Genomic DNA, 19,870 nt, shown 5'->3' with positions numbered 1-19,870 from the left:
TTTCCATATTTCCATTAAAGTGATGAGTGTTCGACAAAATGTTAACATAAATATAAACCTAAATTACAATAATATCTTCAATTGCAATTGTTCTGTAACATCAATACTCCAAATTTACACGTACGCGAGGTCATTATTTAAAAAATAAACTTGCTTTTTTATTATTTAAGAAAAATATTAAAGGTGGATTAAATCTGCTAAGAAAGATTTCACTGAAAATCCTCTTTCGGTCGTGCTGAACACGATCAATGAAGTAGAATTCACAATTTCCTTCACGAAACACGTAAGAAACTTGTCGAGGTATAAAGTTTCCGTCAGGACCGTTCCTTGCCACCGTTTCTCGTAGCGTTTGCGAGAAAAGATCGCAACGTTCGCTCGTAAAACGAAATACAAACTCGTCCTTTCAGGCTGGCTTGGTAATCTAAAAGGCAAGCCGGTCTATCCCTGAAGGGAAGAGGGAGGCTGTTACGAGCGGATTGCGAAAACCCCGTGGGTCATTAATCGTACGTTAAGCCGAGAAAAGACAGAGGACGAGGGAGAAAAAAGGGCCAGCTTTGATCGGCCAGGGTAGCTCCTTTTTTACGAGCCTATCGCGCAGATTTGCGAGAACGGAACTCGGCTCGACGCTATTGACCCATTTTCACATCGTTTTTCCACTCTTTCTCCTGGTCGGTTTTATCTAGAGATCGAGGTTTCCTACGGTCAGCCTACTCGAATGCTTTTCATTGCGTAAATAAAAACAGGAACACGATGTAACCTGCGATAACAGGGCGGTCGGTGCATCGGTTTTCATGAAATATTCGACAAAAGTTATTCTACTCTGTGCATGTTTAACTCATCGGTCGTGTTGCAGCTAATGGTCGATGGTTTCGCTGTTGCGGTTGAATCTGTTTCAAGTGAAATTCAGAGTGATAACAATTTCGAAAATCTCTACCTCTGTTTCTATCAATAGAATAGAAAGGTTTTCAAAGTTTTCAAAGAAATCGAGGAACGTCAAACTTCCTCCATTTATCTGCGCATAAATTATCACGTTGAATATATTTCCAATACAAATGAAACAGTTTGAATTATTCATCGGATTTAGCACGATGGAAAATGAAACGTCGAAGAAAAAGATATCCTCGTTTTGCATCGTTTCTGGAATGCCTCGAAACAGACCTTTGACGGAACGTTCTCATTCATCGTAAAACGTAGAACTCCTTCCGACGATAATACCAGTTCACGCCAGTCAATTTCCATGCTCCCGTTTTCTCTTTCGCGACTTCTCAATGAACCATCTCGACCTCCGAAATGCCATTCAGCTCGTTTCTCAGCCAAGTCTTTCAGCCAGCTTTCCGATAAAAGAACACGTTCAAAGGCTTAATTGAGGAGAAATGCTAGACGATATTCGCGAAGGGACGATGCCTTTATTCAGGATGAAAAATTCATAAATGCAGGATCGACCGAGCCGTTCGTTCACGAAAATAGATACTTTGCATCGGCAAGCTCTCGTTATCTGGATCGATAACGCTGGTAAAACGGACGCTGATGGAGGGCAGAAAATAAAGTTACATTTTTCGAGGGAAAAGAGAAAATTAAATTTAACCTGGTGCATAAATTTGCGAAAATCATTGGGATACGATCGATTCAATATTTTAGAAATTTTCTTCTTGTAGATAAACGTTCTCCTTCAAATTAATATTTTCACAAATTAATTAACAAAGCTGTTTGCCAACAATTTTCTTAATCAAACTCAGTCGCTGAATTATTAACAGAATATTGCGGCACAGGAAATTTCCTAACGGATTTATCATTCCTTGTTTGTGCAAACAAGTCTACAAGCCACGTACGTAGTTACACATAGTCCGTAGAATCAATAGTATCCCGTCGATTTAACTTTCCATTAAACACCGACCAAAAACTGGCAAATGGCGAAGCGCAAACTTTGCAGACCAAACGAGGCTCGAGGAATGAAATGAAGCGAATCGTTCGCGGCGATTCGTGTGTTTGTCATCGATGGACGATTCCATAAACCGAATGGGTTCGGTGTAGCGGGATAAAATGCAATTTGTTACGAACGAGATTGTGCGGCGACAGTATTATTGCAAACCACGATTACCGCGTACCGGCTCCACACGGGGTGTATCGTTCCCGTAAAATTGCGATCCTCTGCAAATTATGTTCGCCATTGGTCCATTATTTGTCTACTACCCGACTGTTCGACCGTCCATTAAATAAAATTAGATTTTCGAAATTGACATTAATTAATTTCGAAAAAATAATTTTAAATTGAACGAAGCCCTCTCCATGGTCCGCCATTCGAGGGTTGAAGCGCGAACAAACCGGCATCAATTAAATCGTGACTCGAATTCTGCACCACTCGAAATACACCGTGCCCGCGCATAATTAGCACGTGAAATGTTCGTCAATTCAAGGAACACAGTCAAAGAGAAACTTTATATTTAATGTAACAGCAGCTCCGATATCAAGAAGAGAAACAGAGGTAACGAAGTTAAACGCACCAACTCTGTCTGTCGTTAATTTTCTCCGTTTAACGACGATTCCGTTGGATTCTGCCAGCGTACAATTTCGCGCTACATTTTCGTTATCGCTAATTTCGTTTAACGCGAATTATCCTCGGGCACATTAGTACCTTTGACAATGAGCTTAACACTGGGGAAATTTCCTCGTCTGGTGAAAAATTTCATTATGTTAGAGAATTATCGTTTCCTTGAAAATGAAGAAACAGAATCTGTACGAATAAATGTTTCTTAGCGCTACAGTTGACTTTGATAGCATAATTAAATAAATCTCGTTAACTTAAAACCGTATAAATTCATTGGGATCCAATTTAGGAGTCAGGAATAATTGGGATTAAAAGGATTAATGTAATTCGGTATCGCGTGTCTTGAAATGAAACGAAGAAGGAACGTTTCGTAGCCTGGTTGACCGGGTTGCCGTTATTCCTTAGGCTTTAGCAAAAAGGAAGATCGATCGACGGCAGGAGTAAAACGCGCCGGTGTCGACGACCCCTAAGCGAGACAGCAACCCCTCCGCTCGAAATACGAGCGTACGTGCCTTAGAATCGTTCTGCGGCATTCTGCGCACCGTTTGCCATTGCTTTTTCTTCAGATTTCCGAGGTTCGTTGGCCCAGCCACAATGCTTGCTTTCTTCCCTTAAACCGCTTCCAACAATCGATAAGAATCGTGGCAATCTGCCTAGAAATTAATCAACAACCACTTGCTTGTTTCGTGCTAGATTATTGGCGAAGTTTAACTCCGATCTTTCCAGACGATAATTAATCGAGATTAATTTTCATAGATGATAAAAAACGGAGAGAAGTAAAATCGCTCGGTTTAATCTATATTGCGACGTGTCTGACCTCAGATTGAGCGTAACTACTGCGGAACGAAACTGGTCCGTCTAACGCGATATCGGACGCCCAAGAAACTTTGAAAACTGATGGAAACTATGGACGATTAAGCAGCCTGTTCGTGCTATGTGCTGCAGCGATTCGAACGTGGCGTGCACGAGATAATTGCTATTGCTGGAACGCGTGAAACGCGCCAGGTGTTGCGAGTTAAATATTGATGCTTGAGCTGGTAATTAAACTGCTCGTTGCCAGGAAATCGTAAATTCTTTTCGCAAGACTAGTTGTTAAAATTTGTTTAAGATAAAAATTCTGCTAAAGTTCGGTGGACGATGATTAATTTTCTAATTTTTATTAGAGTTCATACGATCATCGAAGTAAGATTATTCTAAAGCTACGAACGCAACTCTAAGGATTACATTTGTACCGAACAATCAAGGAATCATCCCACGATTACAAATGTATTCCATTACCCGAGTAAATAATTCTGTTTCCAGTGCTTCTGTCGTTCGACTTGTCCGCTCCGCGTCTCGAGTCCTCTGTAGCAAGCTTTTAACGCGTAAAACCGATTCAAAGTGTTTAACCAGACGCGACACGACGTCGTTCCACGATGTCCCAGTCAACATCAGCCCGTTGCTTTCATCGAGATCTCGTGCACGGTATTATTCAGCCTCTGGTAATTTCATTTTGTACACCCGTGAAATTCCTCGGACGTTCCAATCGATCTTCGTGACGCGGTCTTGTATTTTGCAAGGTTTCCGTTGGTCGAATTAAGCGGTATCGGTTAAATCGAGATTCCCTGCGTCACATGCTGAATCAACAAATCCTGGGATTAAGAATAGATCCGACATAGGCTGATTTGTGAGGGTCTTTTCACGGAAAATAAGGGAGATTACTTCCTTTGTTCCTTTTCCCTTAAGCTCGTTCGGTTATTTCTGATCGTTGAACGATATTCGAATGATCATTTCGAAATTTGTGCAATTAACACGTTGATTGCCACGATGGTCATCGGTGAACAGCAATTATATCGGGAAGGAAAATGTTCAAAATTAGAAATCTAATCGGTTCAAGTCGTTCGTTTGAAACAAGAATATAAAGTAGAGACAAGATATAGTATTATCTGTAGAGAAAGTTTATACTGAAATTCGGACTCGGGATAGAACTACTGAATTTGTCATAGTACTCAAGTACTGATAAGCTGTCGCCCCGTTGAAACTGAACTTTTGCCGAGTTAGTATTGCGTGAATTAGTCGACCGTCTATCGGGCAAAGTTCCGTGAAACAATTCAATTTACGCCAGAAGCCCAAACCCGTACTACACGGTTGCTCGTTATACTTGTATCTTGTTATCATGTCACCGGTTTCACCATGGTTTATGTAATTTTCCGTGTACCTGGTGAAACATTAATTTCCGACAACGATTAATTTACGAGAAACAGGTATCCCTTGTTAAACTCCACCAGTTTGTAGTTGAATTACAAAAATGAAACTGTTAATTATTCACAATTTTGACACAAGGTTTGTTCGACTGGAAATCGTCAAATCTAACTATGAATGTTCGGTATTCAACGTGAAATATTGTAAAACCAATATTTACAATATTTTTCGGCAAACGCGAAAAGGTCTTTGTATCAGTAAAGCGAGGACACATGAATCGATTATAATCTCTGTCGGACTCGAAAACGCTATTAGTCATTTTTTTGTTCTAGCTTGAAAGATCAGTGAAAAGGTGGCTTATGCACAATAAATGGTACAGTTATTCCAAAAGAATACATTCCTGCGGACTCGTCGAAACAATTTGATATATTCCGTCCAGCTTTTCACCAACAGTATTTTTCCTTTTTTCACGCTGCATTGTTGTTTCGTGGCTGCTGTGCATTTCAATTTAATGATTGAAAATTTCAATATTTCAAACAACTCCATCGAAAGTCATAACGTTCTATCAAAAGTTTATCAATTAAAACAGATTGAACATTCTTTTAATTCACTGCAATGGACTATTTTTCGAAATTTCTCTGCGTGTATAATCGTCGGCTGGGGTTTCAAACGAGTATCATTTGAGGAGGAAAGAAAAGCGTGGAAGAGGGGTACGAGGGATAAGATTAACCGCAGGCCAGACGATACCGCTCGTCCCGTTAACCGGAAGCAATTACCCGGCAAGTCCCGGGGCTTTTTTTTCGAGGGTATACGAGAGGGGAAGGGAAAAAAGCACCGATAAACGGTCTCGAAGTTGCTAGCTTTAACTGTTGTTCCCGAGTCCGCGGAATGAGGTAGCCAGAGAAGAGAGAGAAAAATCGTAGAAGCACCCTCGAAACTCGAGCGAACCGTAAACAATACTACTTTCAGATAACGTTGGCCTTTATTGCAAGCGTTGCCAACCCAACGACGCGAATCTGCAGTTTAGCATTATCGTTTCGAGCTCGACGAGAGGAGCAACGATCGATACGCTCCACCTATTCCCGTGTTTTCGAGACACGCTTTTGCGACTTCATCCCTCGTCGAGTTTCTGCTGCTGTTGGAATTTTCGTGCGCGCGTTTCAAACGACAGGGAGGAGCGAACTGGAATGAGAATTTCCCGAGGATGAGGTTCTACTTGTACAAGGAGTGATACAGTCTCGTTCTCGTGTTCCATAGAGCTTTTATACATGTTCAGCGTGGTTTATGATGCTTAGATTCTTTTATTCTGAAAAATTTCGGATCATTTTATAAGAAATAGGGAATAGAAATGTGGAGAATTGTCGAAGAGTTGTTTTCTTGAAGAAAAATCGAACCGTCTCTGAAACTATTGACCTATACTACTAGTTTCAGACCACCGAGCGTCCGAAGTGAAATCGGTGAAGGATAAAAAGGACGAATTTTCGCGATTTCTAGCAGGAAAAATTCTTTGTCTTTGAACGGAATACAGACAAAAATAACGCGGGTTAACCGATGCCTGGCTCCGACTTCAATTTCGCACGTGTTCTCGAAAAACGGAGAGTCGTTGTTCAGGAACGTGTTACGAATCCATAACAAGCGGACACGTGTCGCAGTTTCTGTTGGTTCGAGAGGACCACGGGACGAGACAAGAATTCTCAGTTTGTTACGATCGTTCGGACGAGCTTTACTCGTTCTCTGACTAATCGACGCTTTAAAATTCCACTACTTCTGCCTGCCTTCTCGAAACGATGATGTCACGATCCTAATGGAAACGGTAGAAAGACGTATGAATGCCAATGCGAAAGCGTCACGATCGTTTCGAAGCGAGAATTTCCTATAAGCGATCGATCAAATTGCGTGCTGTTTGAATTTCCTTTTCACTCTTGTCTGAGAAAATGAAGTTACTCGTAGGATGACCCAATACCTCTGGCATGATTCTGAGAATTGTTTCTCGACACGTGAAATAATGGTTGCGTGCAGAGATACGTGTTCGAAATTCGTACAGGTTTCTGCACTTGGCATAGAAAACAAACGGAATTTTCACGCAACAATCGCATGAGTCAAACTTGGCTCGCGTGTTGCTTTGCTCGAACGACAAAGTTTACGCGTTCGTTTCGCTATAGTTTCCGAATTATTTCGGTCGAACCGGACAAATGTGGACGTAATTGCTCCACTCTGAATCGTTTGCTTCTGTCAAATTGCGTTTCAAGACATTGAACTCGAATGATTCCTAACTAGAAATAGGTCAATTTCTAAGTATGATTTGAGATTTCAAATGACGAGAGAAAATAGTCGTCAAGAATTTCATTTCGAACGTAAATGTAAATATAGTGAAAACGATATTTTTATAATAATTTGTGGCTCGTAGAATACAATACATGTAGAAAGATGAACGTATTTAAATTTATCTTGATGTACATTAGAAATTTGAACTGCAATAGCTTATATAAGTAGAGTAACTTGGCGCAATGCTTCTTTTAGAAAGAGCTATACATCAAAATAAAACCAAGTATACTTTAATTATAATGATAATCAACTTGGTAGTAATGAACTTTTTCTTCACTGCAAAGAAGATTATAGATAATAATTTATCTATCGGCTGATCGAGTGGATTGTTAAAGAAAGAACAGAGAAAATATCTAAAATGAAATCGAACATTATTGGATTAATTGAGAAGTATCATTCGGTAGAAATATCGAAGAAAATGAATCCAGTATCTTTATGATCTCTTCCACTGAGGGAACTAAAAGAAGCTTCTGCAGAAGCATTGCCTTATCGATTCTGTCTTGAATAACCCATTAATTATTCTTATATTGTAAAGATAAAAGGATTGTTCAGTTTGAAGAAATTTAGATAAAATTTTCATTCGATGATAAAAATATTACTTTTTCCCTTTTCTGCTAGATATAAAATGAAAATATATGAGTTTCAAATATCATAGCTCTATGCTTCTCGTTTATACAGCGTATAATACTAATTATTACCGTGATTAGTATAATGTATGGATTAAAGGGTTAACAATAGTGATCAGCTCGAATTCGGTGTGACAAGGAATCTGGGCTAATAAGAAACGCTCGTCGAGAGATCGTCACGCAATACATCCGAACGTTTCTTAATCTATTTCGAGCCGCGGTGAGTTTCTAACTTCTAACAGTCTTTCTCGAGCGTGCTGACTATGCGGAACCACGCTGCTCTCGCTCGCGGGTATCGTATCCGAAGAACTCGAATCTCTTCTGTCATGGCACCCAATCGAATTTAAAACAGCATCGTTCTGTGAATTTTGCTCGCCATCGATGGGGTGTTCTGTTATTTTAAGGAGAAGTGTTTGAGAAGGCGAGAGGACATTTCGAAAGGATTCTTTTCAACCAGGTGAGAGGATACCTTGCCTCATAGTGAAACTGTTATGCTATTTTTAAATAACGCAATACATATTGTAAGATTTCGTCAAAAAATTCGCTAACAGGAAAAGAAATTTGATCGAATAAATTTAGCTCGACTTTCACGAGTTCGCTTTGAAAGGTTGAAATCTTTTCCTGAAAGCTGTCAGCTCGCACGACCTTCGTCGTTCTAACGTTGTTGTCGACGTTATTAGTAACGTCGACAACCAGTTCCATTGGCTCGTTTCCAAGGAAGTAGGAGGAAAATCCGACGGGGGCGAATACGGAAACGCAATCCGCGTGAACCGACGAAAATCTTGTTTCGCCTGGTGATCCATCAGCGAGTCTGGATTTCCATGGATGACTTCATTTGCGTCCTCTTCGACAAAACGCGTTTCGACTTTCCTTCGCCTACGTTTCTTAATACGTTCACTGTCAAAGTAGAAATTCCTCGAATAACTTTATTCTCCTCTTCACGAATACGCGCTTCGATTTTGCTTCATCTACTTTGCGAACGGGTTCACTGTCGGCGCAGGAATCTCGCGAAAGACTTAATTTTCGTCTTCTGGAATGAAATATGGCCAGACTTCGCTTCGCGTAAATTCTCAGTGCGTTGATTGTCAAAGGGAAATTTCACCAGAGGCGGTAATTTTCGTCTCCTTGAATGCGGCATGCTTAGGCTTTGTTTCGTTGAAGTTATTAACACGTTGACTGTCGGGGTAGAAATTTCATTTTATCGAATGCGACGCAATTAAATCAAAACTTTGCTCAGAAAAATTGAGCAAAATGTTTCGAGTATATTTATTTTTCAATTTAAGGGAAGCGAGGATTGATCGTTGTCGGATGCGGGGCATGATCTCGTTCCTTTTAATTATCTCCAGTAGGTTGTCACTCGTTGGGGTTGGAATTGGAAGCTTGAGTAATTTGAGCCGAGTTCAATGTAATTTAGGTGTTTCATTTATCACTTGAGAGACTGTCGGTGCTGAAAGTTGGAATGAACAGAAGAAACTGTCGTTTCTTGTTTGATCGAAAAAAATTTGATTGATAGCTTGATTTTGCACTCGAGGAACTTTGATTCTTGCCATGATTGATTTATGTAGATCGATCTTTAGTTACGTTACACTGTGGCTAAACGTTAGAATCTTCAGTTTCATTTTTATTTTATTAAATTTCATTAATTTAATAAATACTGGACGAACAAGTTTGGAATGATAATTTCATTAACTAACTAAAGAAACTGTTCAATGTCGAACGATCACCCTAAACTTTGAACTTTGAACATATTTCTTCCTGTAACGACAAAAAGCTCCACCCTTGGCTTATCGAAATATTACTACGTTGGTTCCATGAATTTCAGCGAAATAAATCAATCTAAGGACCAGTGAGAAATGTTAGTGATCGTTAGAAAAGTGAAACGAAGAAATCGGTAACCGCTCGCACAAACTCTGATCCTTCTGTCCGCCCGCTCTGAAGGTCTGGCATTTTTTTTTTCTGTTGCAGAGCCGAAGAAGGAAAAGACTGAACAGAGTGCAAATGGCGCGGTATCGCCGAGCGGTGATCCGCAAGCGAATCAGGGCACGGCTACGACCGGTAGCGTGCCGGTCTCGGCCGCAGCCCCGAATTCGGGGGACCAGCAAAAGCCGAGTAGGCCGAATACCCTGGAAGCCAGGGTGGTAGCCAGGAGACTGATCTTGTTCGACAGTGAGTACAGTTATCTAAGAGATGGAAAATCATTTAATCCAACTCTTTGTGGTTGCTTTGAGCTTCGATATACCTATGTCATTGTCAGGTGGAGGAAAATAGATTGAACGGATCATGAAATTAATTGAATCCTTGGAAATGGTTGATGGAAATGTTAGACTAGGGGTGGAAGGTTTTGTATTGTAAGGATGAACATATTACTCTATTGTGTTCGTCAAATTGTTAGGAGATGAAAGGATACAGATTGATGAAAGGGAATTGCGCGAAACGTTTCATTTCACTGTACTCGTCAATTGTTATTTATACGTTTTAATTAACGTTTGTAATGTTATTTAACGTGCACTTTTCAGATGATTAAATATAATTGACATTATGAGTTTTATTACTTTTCACGTTTTCATTATTTTTTGTGTTTTGTATTCAGAATCGATAGCATCGTATCGATATTATACCAGTAAATTGCATTTTCCCTTTTATCAGGAATATTTCAGCCAATTTAATACAACGATGTTGGTTATTTTTTTTGTCTTTTTCACGATGAACCATTAAATTCACAGCGCCCGAAAAATCGTTGTTTCGTTGTTCCCGAAAGAATTTTTATATTGGAACAGTGTAATGAATTTTCGAGAGAATTTTATCAAACGCCTCGTGTAATTCACTGTTGAGATTTTTTGCGTAATTGTGATTTTTCATTTTGAACAAGCTTGAAATATTAAACCTTGCCGCTTGGTGAAATGTTGGTTGCAAATGTTTGCTTTATAATTTTAGTTTTCATTGTTACGATAACGCGAAATTGGATTGCTTTTTTCAGGACTGTAATTAACCATAGGGATTAATGAGAAAATTTAAAATTTTTACAGGAAATAAAACATAATCGCTAACCGGTGTATACGTCCACTGATAAAAATGCTTTTGATAACGAAAAATTGACTTTCATCTCGAAGGAAAAACGATCCGTTCGATATTAAATATTCAATAACCAGGAAGACGCGCGAAGCACTTTTTATCAGCTTATATAAAACGAGAAGTCTTCTTGAATAAGTTTCTCTCATAAAAATTCATATAAACGAGGAAATGTTTTTCTACGGTTGGCTTTAAAATCTCCCGGAAAGATCGTGCTTCTCGATAACGGTTTGTATACGTAGGAAGATTTTTGTTGGAAGGTAAATTCGAGGTAAGGACAAGTTGAAGATAAAAGCGAACTTTTCAAGTTTCGAAGGTAAACGAGAGTTTTAAAGGCGATTTAAGAACGGCACATGAAAGTTTATCGTAATAGTTACGTCAGGAAATTTCTCGTCGAATCGTCCTCAACTTTCAGCTCTGCTTAGAAAACATTCGCATCTTCCTTCCTTTCCATTTAGCCAACTGTTTGATGCGATCTGTTATAGATCATTGAACAAGTATTCCTTAATTTTATTACCTTACTGTCGAACTTTCTATTCGATGGACGAGTCTCGTGAAAGTACTCGAGAAATCATTTCTTTCTATTTAAATTTCAACTTTTCAATCATCTTCCTCCTGATCCTCTTTTATCAAAGAACATATTCTTCGACCTTTTTCATGGAATTTCGTTCGATAAGGGTTGCTTTCAAAGAGGAGCATTCGTTTCGAAGAAATCGAGTCATTTAGTGAATACGATCTGCCTTTGAAAAATGAAAGAACAAATTCAGGAAACAGAATTCTACCGAATGTTCTCTTCGTGAAGAACAATTTAATCCTTGAACTTGTAGATACATACGTCAAGGTGGAGCTAAAGACAACTTCTTAAAATTTAATACAAATTATCAAAATTATAATCAATTTCTGTCGTAATTAATCACAGATGAACACAGGCGTCAAAGAAATGTACAACATACACAAAATGAACGCTGAACGTATTCTTTTTTCGAAACATAGATAAAGCTAATAATTCTAAGCTCAGCCAAAAACGATCTGTACGTGTTCCGTTCAAATTCTCGTTTCAGATTCCCTACGTCAGACTTGAAGTAGATCCAAAACGCGAAGTCGTAAATTCCACGGTCAGTTACCCCAAAAAATTCCATTGTAAATCCGAGAAATTTTTGTCTATTCTCTGTTTGAAATTTTTTTGTACGCGACCCGTGGATAATTTATCCTCGACGGAAACATAAATTTTTATTTTATTTAATACCGTAACTCTAAACAACTAACGGTGAAGTAGTTACCTGACGTTAAGGTGCTTCCAACGATCAATTTTCAAGCGAGTCGACGAGTTGGAAATTGCTTCACGATTCGATGACTTTAGGAGGCCGGGAATTCGGGGAATTCGAACGATCCCGCGAAACTATTCGCAAACTTCGTAGCTACGTTGAAATTTCCTGCGGTTCCGTGTTGTCGGGCTGTTATTTAAGAATTTTTCTTTTTACCGAAAACCAGCCACGATAAATTTCTGACGCGTTTCAAGAGGAGAGATACTTTTCCCTCGTAGATAAACTCGAAAAGCTGCATCGATGCGGATGGATTTTAATTGAAAGGGTGTGCAACATTCGTAGCTCGTCGCCTCTCGTGTTTCTTCCAGTGAAACGAGCGGAAAATGGGAAAAATTTGAGCGCCGGGCTGCTGGAATGAAAATGAAAAAGTTCTTTAACGAACTCGAAAAATAGCGTGCAGAGTTCTTTTTCTTTTGAAATTGAATAAAACAATTTCTAGCTACGGTTCGTTCGTATTTATTAATTAAAAAATACAAAATTAATATTTTCTTCTTTCTGCTTTCAGTGGAGAAGGGGGTTCTAGACCAAAGCAGCGAGAACCAGCAGGTGATCGAGAGGTGTTACCCTCTTCCGCCTCAGAATACGTTGATGCTGTCGGAACTTCCGGAACCGCCGATCCCTCTAAGCGAGATCGGACCGATTCCACCCCCGCCGATGTTCAGTTCTACCAGTCCTACCCTCTTGTTAGCCAAGCAACGACAAATACGAAATCCTTTGTCGTCAGATTACGAGGACGAAGGTAAGTGTACTTAACTTTAATCATCATTGCCATATTCTCTAACATCAAATCCTTATTTTCTGTTGCAGAAGACGAGGAAGACTTCGACGTCGAGGAGGAGGACAACATGTACGTAGCAAGGATGTCGCAGCCGGATCCGAGTATCGACACGTCGAGGGTGGAGGAGATTCCGGCGAAGGAGCCAAAGTTCCACGCGGTGCCGTTGAAGAGCGTGCTGAAGAAAAGAAGTTCCGGAAGTGGGCCTGGGACACCGCAGAACACGCCGACGCAGGAGAACAGGCCGTTGACCCTTCGTCAGGAGCTTCATGCCTCCTTCAAGTTAGTGCCAAACAGGATTCTCTGCCAACCAGGACCTTTTCAAAATACATACACTTTTCGTTTTCAAAAAAAAAAAAAAGAAAGAAACTGAAACTTTTCAAATCTTCCGGGGTTATCTAGATTCGAGAATGTCCAAGGGTCTTTCATGGATTAAGACAATCATTAAGATTCGTCACGAGAAACGGTCCTCTTCAAGGTTTCGAGCAATCAGGAAATAAGAGGGTTTTTTCTTTCTATTGTTCTAAGTGGCACTTCGAGACACTCAGACGATTTTAATGGGTGATTATTAATGGTACGATTCGAATGATGACTCTTGCTCGAATTTAATTAGCGCGCTAGCTTTAATGGAAACATCTCGAGACCCTGAAGAGCACCGCCTCGTCTGGAACATCGTTCTTCACCTTCCGGCCTCTCGTCGTCTCTTTCACGCACACGTGCACCGTATTCTCGTATTATTTTCCTTTCTCTCTTTCTATTTCTCTCTGTTTCTTCCGTCTATCGCAGCTTCCTTTCATCGGATCGTTTTGCTCGCTCGAACTCGCGATCCCGTCCCTTTTCTATCCTCCCTTCGGCGACGGGTCACGTTGATCCGATCGATAAGGTGCAGGTTTAATTTCGCCGAGTGCAACAAGCGAGAATAACCCAACTCCCCTTAGCTTTGTACTTATTTCGTGGTGCGTCGTACGGATCCACCCTTGCGTGAAAGGGTTCAAATGGATGTAGAAGGGATCGAGAACGATGCTCCGGTGTGAGGTGAAAATCCCGTGTGAAATCTTCGCTCATTTTCATTCATCGAACATTTATCAGTCACTAGTAAAGTGTCGTATTTTTCTTATGCTTAACCAGAAGGCCACCGTTGAGGCCTAGGATGAGAATATGGTAATTGGACATTGGTCTAACTAAGCATGCGCGAATCAATATGGTATATACATATAAATATATATATTTGTATAAATATTTGTCTTACCCACGGCGGTTGATCGCAGAGAACTAACAATGTTCTAATCTTTTTCTATTTTTCTCTTTGTACATATTTATACATTTTCTCTCTTCTACATATACACTTCCCCTATAAAATTATAGAACGTCCACCAAAATCTTAAAAGAAAAAATTGATTACAATCATTGTCAAAAGGGTGAAATATTCTATGAATTTTAAGTGGAAGTGTGTATAGATATTTTTTATTTCTATTTCATTTTATTTTCTTTTTATTATCGATCTTCACACTTTTTCTCTCTCTGTCTGCCTCTTTCTCACGTTTTCTCTCTTTCTCTGTGTGTCAGCATCACGAGCGCCGTGAGCATGGTAAACGTAAACGACCTTAAGCATGAGAAAACCCTAGGGAAACCCATGAAAACCGTCGCCCACGCTTCACACGTTCCATTATCCGCGTCCAACGCGAGAACCTCGAAACATCGATCGACGAGAACGAGGATCTCAGTATGAACCATTGACGAATCGAGTTCCAGAAAGCTTGATTCGTCTCGCTTCGATGGATCTTATAGAAACGTTTCGAATTTTCTCCTCTTGTGTTTCACGGCTTCTACGCTTTTAAAGTCGTTCAAAGGGACAACTTGTAGGGTATTCCTCTTAAGGTTTGCTGTATTTCAAGCTTTTACGGGCCTGACAGCTACTGGTTGACTTTTAATTAACCATTTTTTAATAATCTTCTTACGTCCTTACAAAAATATCACGAACTTTTATGTTTAAATTAAGGCAAGAATTTAGAATTTTTCAACTGGTAGCTCAAAGGATTTTTTAAAATCGATTGTTTGAGCACAATATTCTGTGGAATATCGTTTGTGAAGTTTGAAGAATTTATGCACGATTTGTATCGTAAACGAATAATTCCAAAATTGATCCAACTGTACAGAACCCACCATGTTCGATTCAGTAGTTCTATTGATATCAGCCCTTCCAATATATTCCTCTCCTACAAATGGTAACAGAAACAAGTAGTGTCATGGAAAAAAGTTGTAATCAATTTAAATTCAGCATACAAAAGAAACGTATATACTCTGTGTTTCAAACAATCGTGGACACGTTAAAAAGCGAAGGGGGAACGGTTATCTTTGTCGTGGTGGTTGATAAAGCCGTTTCAAACTGTCCATTTCACACAGTTGCCGCAAGTTGCTTCTGTTATCTTTATCAACGTGTCTCACACTCTCTGCATACACGTACACCCACACCTGTGTCGTTGCCGTTGTTTCATCCTTACTCCATATTTCGTATCTCGTGTTTGAAACGTGGTAGAGTAGAACATTGGTTCTGGACTAGCGTCAACCAATATCGAAATTTTCCTCGACAGATCGTTCTAATGTTTTCCCATTTTTTTGTGCCGTTTTCTTTCAGCAGTCGACCAGTCAGATTTGGCCTCGCCCTACCGTGCACCCTCGAGAACAAGGAAAACGCGAGGCCGTATGTGATAAGGGAAGATGCTGACGGAGATTCGGCCGATGGACAGGTACTCTACAGGGACGAGTACGACGATGAAAAAAGTGAGTAATAATTAAGTGATTATTATTAGAGGTGAAAGAAGGAATTAAACCTTTTGATTTTAACACATTCGTTATCATCTTCGTTAAAAGTTTGTTTAGTAATGAAAAATTATCGAACCACCAAAAATAGTAATTAATTTGAAGAGCTAATTTATTATACATACAACGATTCCATTTAATTAAAGGTTTCAGAATGTATTCCATTTTATTGATAATTACAAACTCCATTTCGGATTGAATATCTCATTCGAATGATTTCGTGCGGGGAGAATAGTAATAACCCAAATGATACAAAGCACGAAACTTACTGCACAGTGCTTCGAATTTTATAATAAATATTATATCAAGCGCGAAATGAGGCCGGAAATATATTATTCGGTTTCTGTGATGAATATTGAATTACGAACATTCAAAATGAATTTTTCCTCCGTTCACAAACGGGAACGTGCATTAAAAATCCATATTTAATCTACGGGAAACCTGGCCAGATATATCTTTTGTCTGAAAAGCGATGGTAATTGTTAATATTCTCGTTAGAAATTAATTATCTAGTCTAAAGTTCATCGCAATCCCCGACGTTCTATTATGAATTTTTAAACAGCCGCGAAATTCGCGTCAGCTCTTTTCAGCTTCGATATCATTAACTATGAAACGCATAGAATATTTAGTCCGGCAGAATCTTTTGAAAGGACGTCGATGATGGACGAAAAATTGCGTTTCATCGTAATGAGATTTTATAGTTAACGATCACTCGAAGGGATGTACTTTCTTTTTTAATACCTTAAACGCTTGATAGCGTTCAAAGTTACTTGGGAAGCTTAATGAGAAACAATGCTTCGCCCGTCGGACCTTTTATCGTTTTTCCTTTTTCCATTTTCTGTTTGCCTTCTATCGGCTAGCAAATTACACAAACGATACAGCTGGAACGGTCACCGTCTCTAATTGAAATTTCTCCTACGCCATTCTTTTTCAACGTAACGCGGATTACTTTGCGATTAATCTCTCGCAATTGCAGGACCCGTTAATGATTCTTGCAGTAATCAGTGACGTTTCTCGATGAATCTTTTTCCATTCAATTCGATCCATCTTTTGTATATTCGAAACCTTTGGTATTCGTGCGTTGTACAGTTTGCAATTTTAGTCAAAATAAAGTGGGTTGCCGATTGTAACATTTTAAGTAAAGTAATTACTTCCAGGCTTGATCTTTGGATGATTTGATTTTATTACAAATTATTTTCAATGAAAAAAAATTTGATTCGTGAAAGATAGCGATAGCGCGATTGGCAAACATCTAAGAATCAGCGTTCGCGGACCGAACTAATTATACACCCGGCGAGATACGTTTATTCACATAGACATACGCGCGATCACGCGAACATCTAGAAGGTTATATTAATCCCCGAAGATAGCTGGCAAACGGTTCAGTATGTTTCTGGCCGTTGTTTTGCCTTAGTTTCCCGCCTCCATCGTTCGCGAATCGACGATATTAAAATAATCGTTCATTTCTACTTCTCGATTGATCTCTCCCAACCTTCGTTTCATTGAAACAGAAAATAATTAACAGTCCTGTAATTCCCGTATGCGTTGATGACAGATAATCACCGCTCAAGTTCGATAAATAGAGTTTAATTGAAATTGTGAGAAAAAATTGAATGAAATTCATGTGGTGGAGTAGTAAAGAAAGATCCAGTGAATTATTGAGAATTTCTTGAGAGTGATAACAGCGATGACAGCATGCTATCGATTTGGACTGCATCGACATTGTCGATCGCTTGTAGCTCGATCGAGCCCCTCAAACCGGAGCCCTTTCTTCGCCGAAGTCTCAGCTGTTCTTCGATCGTTGGTGGTAAATCGCGAGCGGGTCAGACTTTAAATAAATCGACACTATTATTGCGTGATTCGATCGTCGATATGGTTGGCGGCTTTGATACAGGTAGTGTTGATTAGGGGTGTACCGATTTTGGATGTTTATTCACGTGCACCCGAAAATGATAGATGATAATTATTCATTAAAGATATTAATTAAAATTTGAAGCACTCTTATCGTTGTAATAAAATTCAGTAGCCACGAGTGTGTTAACAATTAAACGGACGAAGCGTGCGACGGATGTTTAATTAACGAGACGAATTGTTTTTCTGATTGCAGGTCGGTTGGCGGCAAAGATAGCGCGCAAGGAGTCGTTGTCGTTGAAGCTCGCCCTTAGGCCAGACAGGCAGGAGCTCATCAACAGGAACATCCTTCAGCTGCAGACGGACAATGAGAGGCAGGAAACGAAGGAGGCGATTGGTGCCAAGCTCATCAGGTAAAAAAGATTCTTCGTTCTTCTTTCAACATTCTCGCTGTGAAATCAAAGAAGTTGGAAAATTATTTTTAACCCTCCGACATTGTTTGCTTCTTCAACCTATATTTCTTCTTCTTTTTATCGCTGATATTATCTTACAGAATATTTAGTACACGCTATATTGAAATGAAAAAATTCGCGGAAAAACTGTAGGGGATGCGAAACTAAAATTAACTTGTAGTGCATGAAACGAATATAATACGAGAGTGCTTCAACTAAAATTAGGTCTTCAAATTTCTTTAATGAAAGACTTTTATGTGATATATCTAAAGGAATAGGAAGAATTAAAAATTTAATTTTAATTATCACTGCCTTGGTAAACCAACTCCCTCGAGAATTAATTAAATTCATAAGCAAATTTTGCAATTAATGAGTGTAATAATTCATTTTGAAATCATTCAAAATTTCGATGGTTATTCGAAATTTCATCGATGGTGCGAAGTTTAAGTAATAGTCCTTGAAACAGAACTGTCCAGGTGAATGGAGAGGAAAAAGGAGAAGCTTTATTCAAGGATTATTAAAAGCTTCGATAAACCGTGGTGAAATAAATGAGAATAGAAAAAAATGCATGGCAGGTATTATTCGAAAGGAAGCTCATTGATCGGTTGCATTGAAACGGCCGGTGAATCCTCGCGTATCTCTCTCGTTGCCATGAATAGTGACGTCTTTTAGCATAGAAAAGCGAGCCTGAACCGTTCGTGATATCGAGTTTGCAGGCTGACGAATAGTTATACTCGCGTGAATTTAAACGCTCGCATTGACGTAGATACGGAAAACCGTAGGAGAGATCCTAAATTTAGGAATAAGACGAGGGAGGTGAATAAGAATTCCTCAAGGATTTGTTTCATCGAGGATGGAACCCCTCGGCGAAGCTGCTGTGAATTCTAAATATCTTTAAATATTCTTGAAAATTTATAAAAAAAACTCCAAAGTAGAAATATACTTGAATTTAATAAGAAATATTATTAATTTCGAAAAAGTAAATCATAGCATTGTGTAATTGGTTGACAAAGTTTCTGTTCGTCAAAGAACGTAATAGTTGGAACAACAGTTATGTCTGAGACGATTACAGTGGATCACAGTTGACTATGGTTGAATTACTTGTTTACTTCCTTGGATTCTACATCCCTCCTTGACCGTTTGAACCGATCAACGATGGAGAAAATCGGATTAAGAGCATTCGATAATAGACTTGTACTGATTCGCATGGCATTCGTTTGTTTCAGGCGGCTGAGCATGCGGCCGACCCAGGAGGAGCTTGAAGAGCGAAACATTCTGAAAAGTAAGCTTTCTTTGCATATTTTTCTTCTCTGAATTATGCATTATATGTAATACAAAAATTCGGGGAAAATATTAGGTTATAGATTTGTAAGAAATGCTCCAGATAGTCGATTAATTAATTTTCCTTCGATGTTAATGGATGTGTAATTAACTGTGGATGAGACACGTCGTGTAATTTAATTTCAGAACAAAGTCCAGCCGAGGAGAAGAAACAGAAAGAAGAAAAGAAACGATATCTGTTGCGAAAGCTAAGCTTTCGACCGACTGTCGAAGAGTTGAAAGAGAAGAAGGTACATCTTCGCTAATAAAAAATGGATGATATTAAGATTATCCGTTCAATGCTTTTATTTTCTTTGATAGATCATTAGGTTCAACGATTACATCGAAGTCACGCAGGCTCACGACTACGATAGACGAGCCGATAAGCCTTGGACGCGGTTGACCCCTAAGGATAAGGCAGCCATTAGGAAAGAATTGAACGAGTTTAAGAGTTCGGAGATGGCCGTTCATGAGGACAGCCGACACCTCACCAGGTACGTCTTCTTCTCGAATAACACCAGCTTTCTATACAAATTTAAAAGAAATTTTTCTATAAATAAATAAAGACAGAAGGTTTCCCA

The 19,870-nt window shown here is 39.3% G+C and overlaps 1 protein-coding gene across 10 annotated transcripts in view; it reads left to right on the top strand.

Annotated features, from left to right (window-relative positions):
* Nucleotides 1–19,870, top strand: part of LOC114873977 (phosphatase and actin regulator 1) — a 172,620-nt gene that overhangs the window by 145,050 nt on the left and 7,700 nt on the right. For 6 of the 10 annotated variants that reach the window (XM_046288261.1, XM_046288264.1, XM_046288259.1 and 3 more), the window contains 9 exons: nt 9,643–9,843; nt 12,577–12,810; nt 12,879–13,128; nt 13,975–14,007; nt 15,482–15,627; nt 17,774–17,930; nt 19,196–19,251; nt 19,437–19,540; nt 19,611–19,783. In XM_046288261.1, coding sequence (XP_046144217.1) covers nt 9,643–9,843; nt 12,577–12,810; nt 12,879–13,128; nt 13,975–14,007; nt 15,482–15,627; nt 17,774–17,930; nt 19,196–19,251; nt 19,437–19,540; nt 19,611–19,783 — 1,354 coding nt within the window. The remainder of the gene's footprint in view (nt 1–9,642; nt 9,844–12,576; nt 12,811–12,878; nt 13,129–13,974; nt 14,008–15,481; nt 15,628–17,773; nt 17,931–19,195; nt 19,252–19,436; nt 19,541–19,610; nt 19,784–19,870) is intronic. The other 4 variants (XM_029182798.2, XM_046288262.1, XM_029182800.2 and 1 more) reach the window with 4 other exon arrangements.

This window comes from Osmia bicornis, chromosome 12 (genome assembly GCF_907164935.1).
Source record: "Osmia bicornis bicornis chromosome 12, iOsmBic2.1, whole genome shotgun sequence".
Lineage (NCBI taxonomy): Eukaryota > Metazoa > Arthropoda > Insecta > Hymenoptera > Megachilidae > Osmia > Osmia bicornis.
Note: the sequence above shows the minus strand (reverse complement) of the source record. Positions and strands in the feature narration are given on the sequence as shown.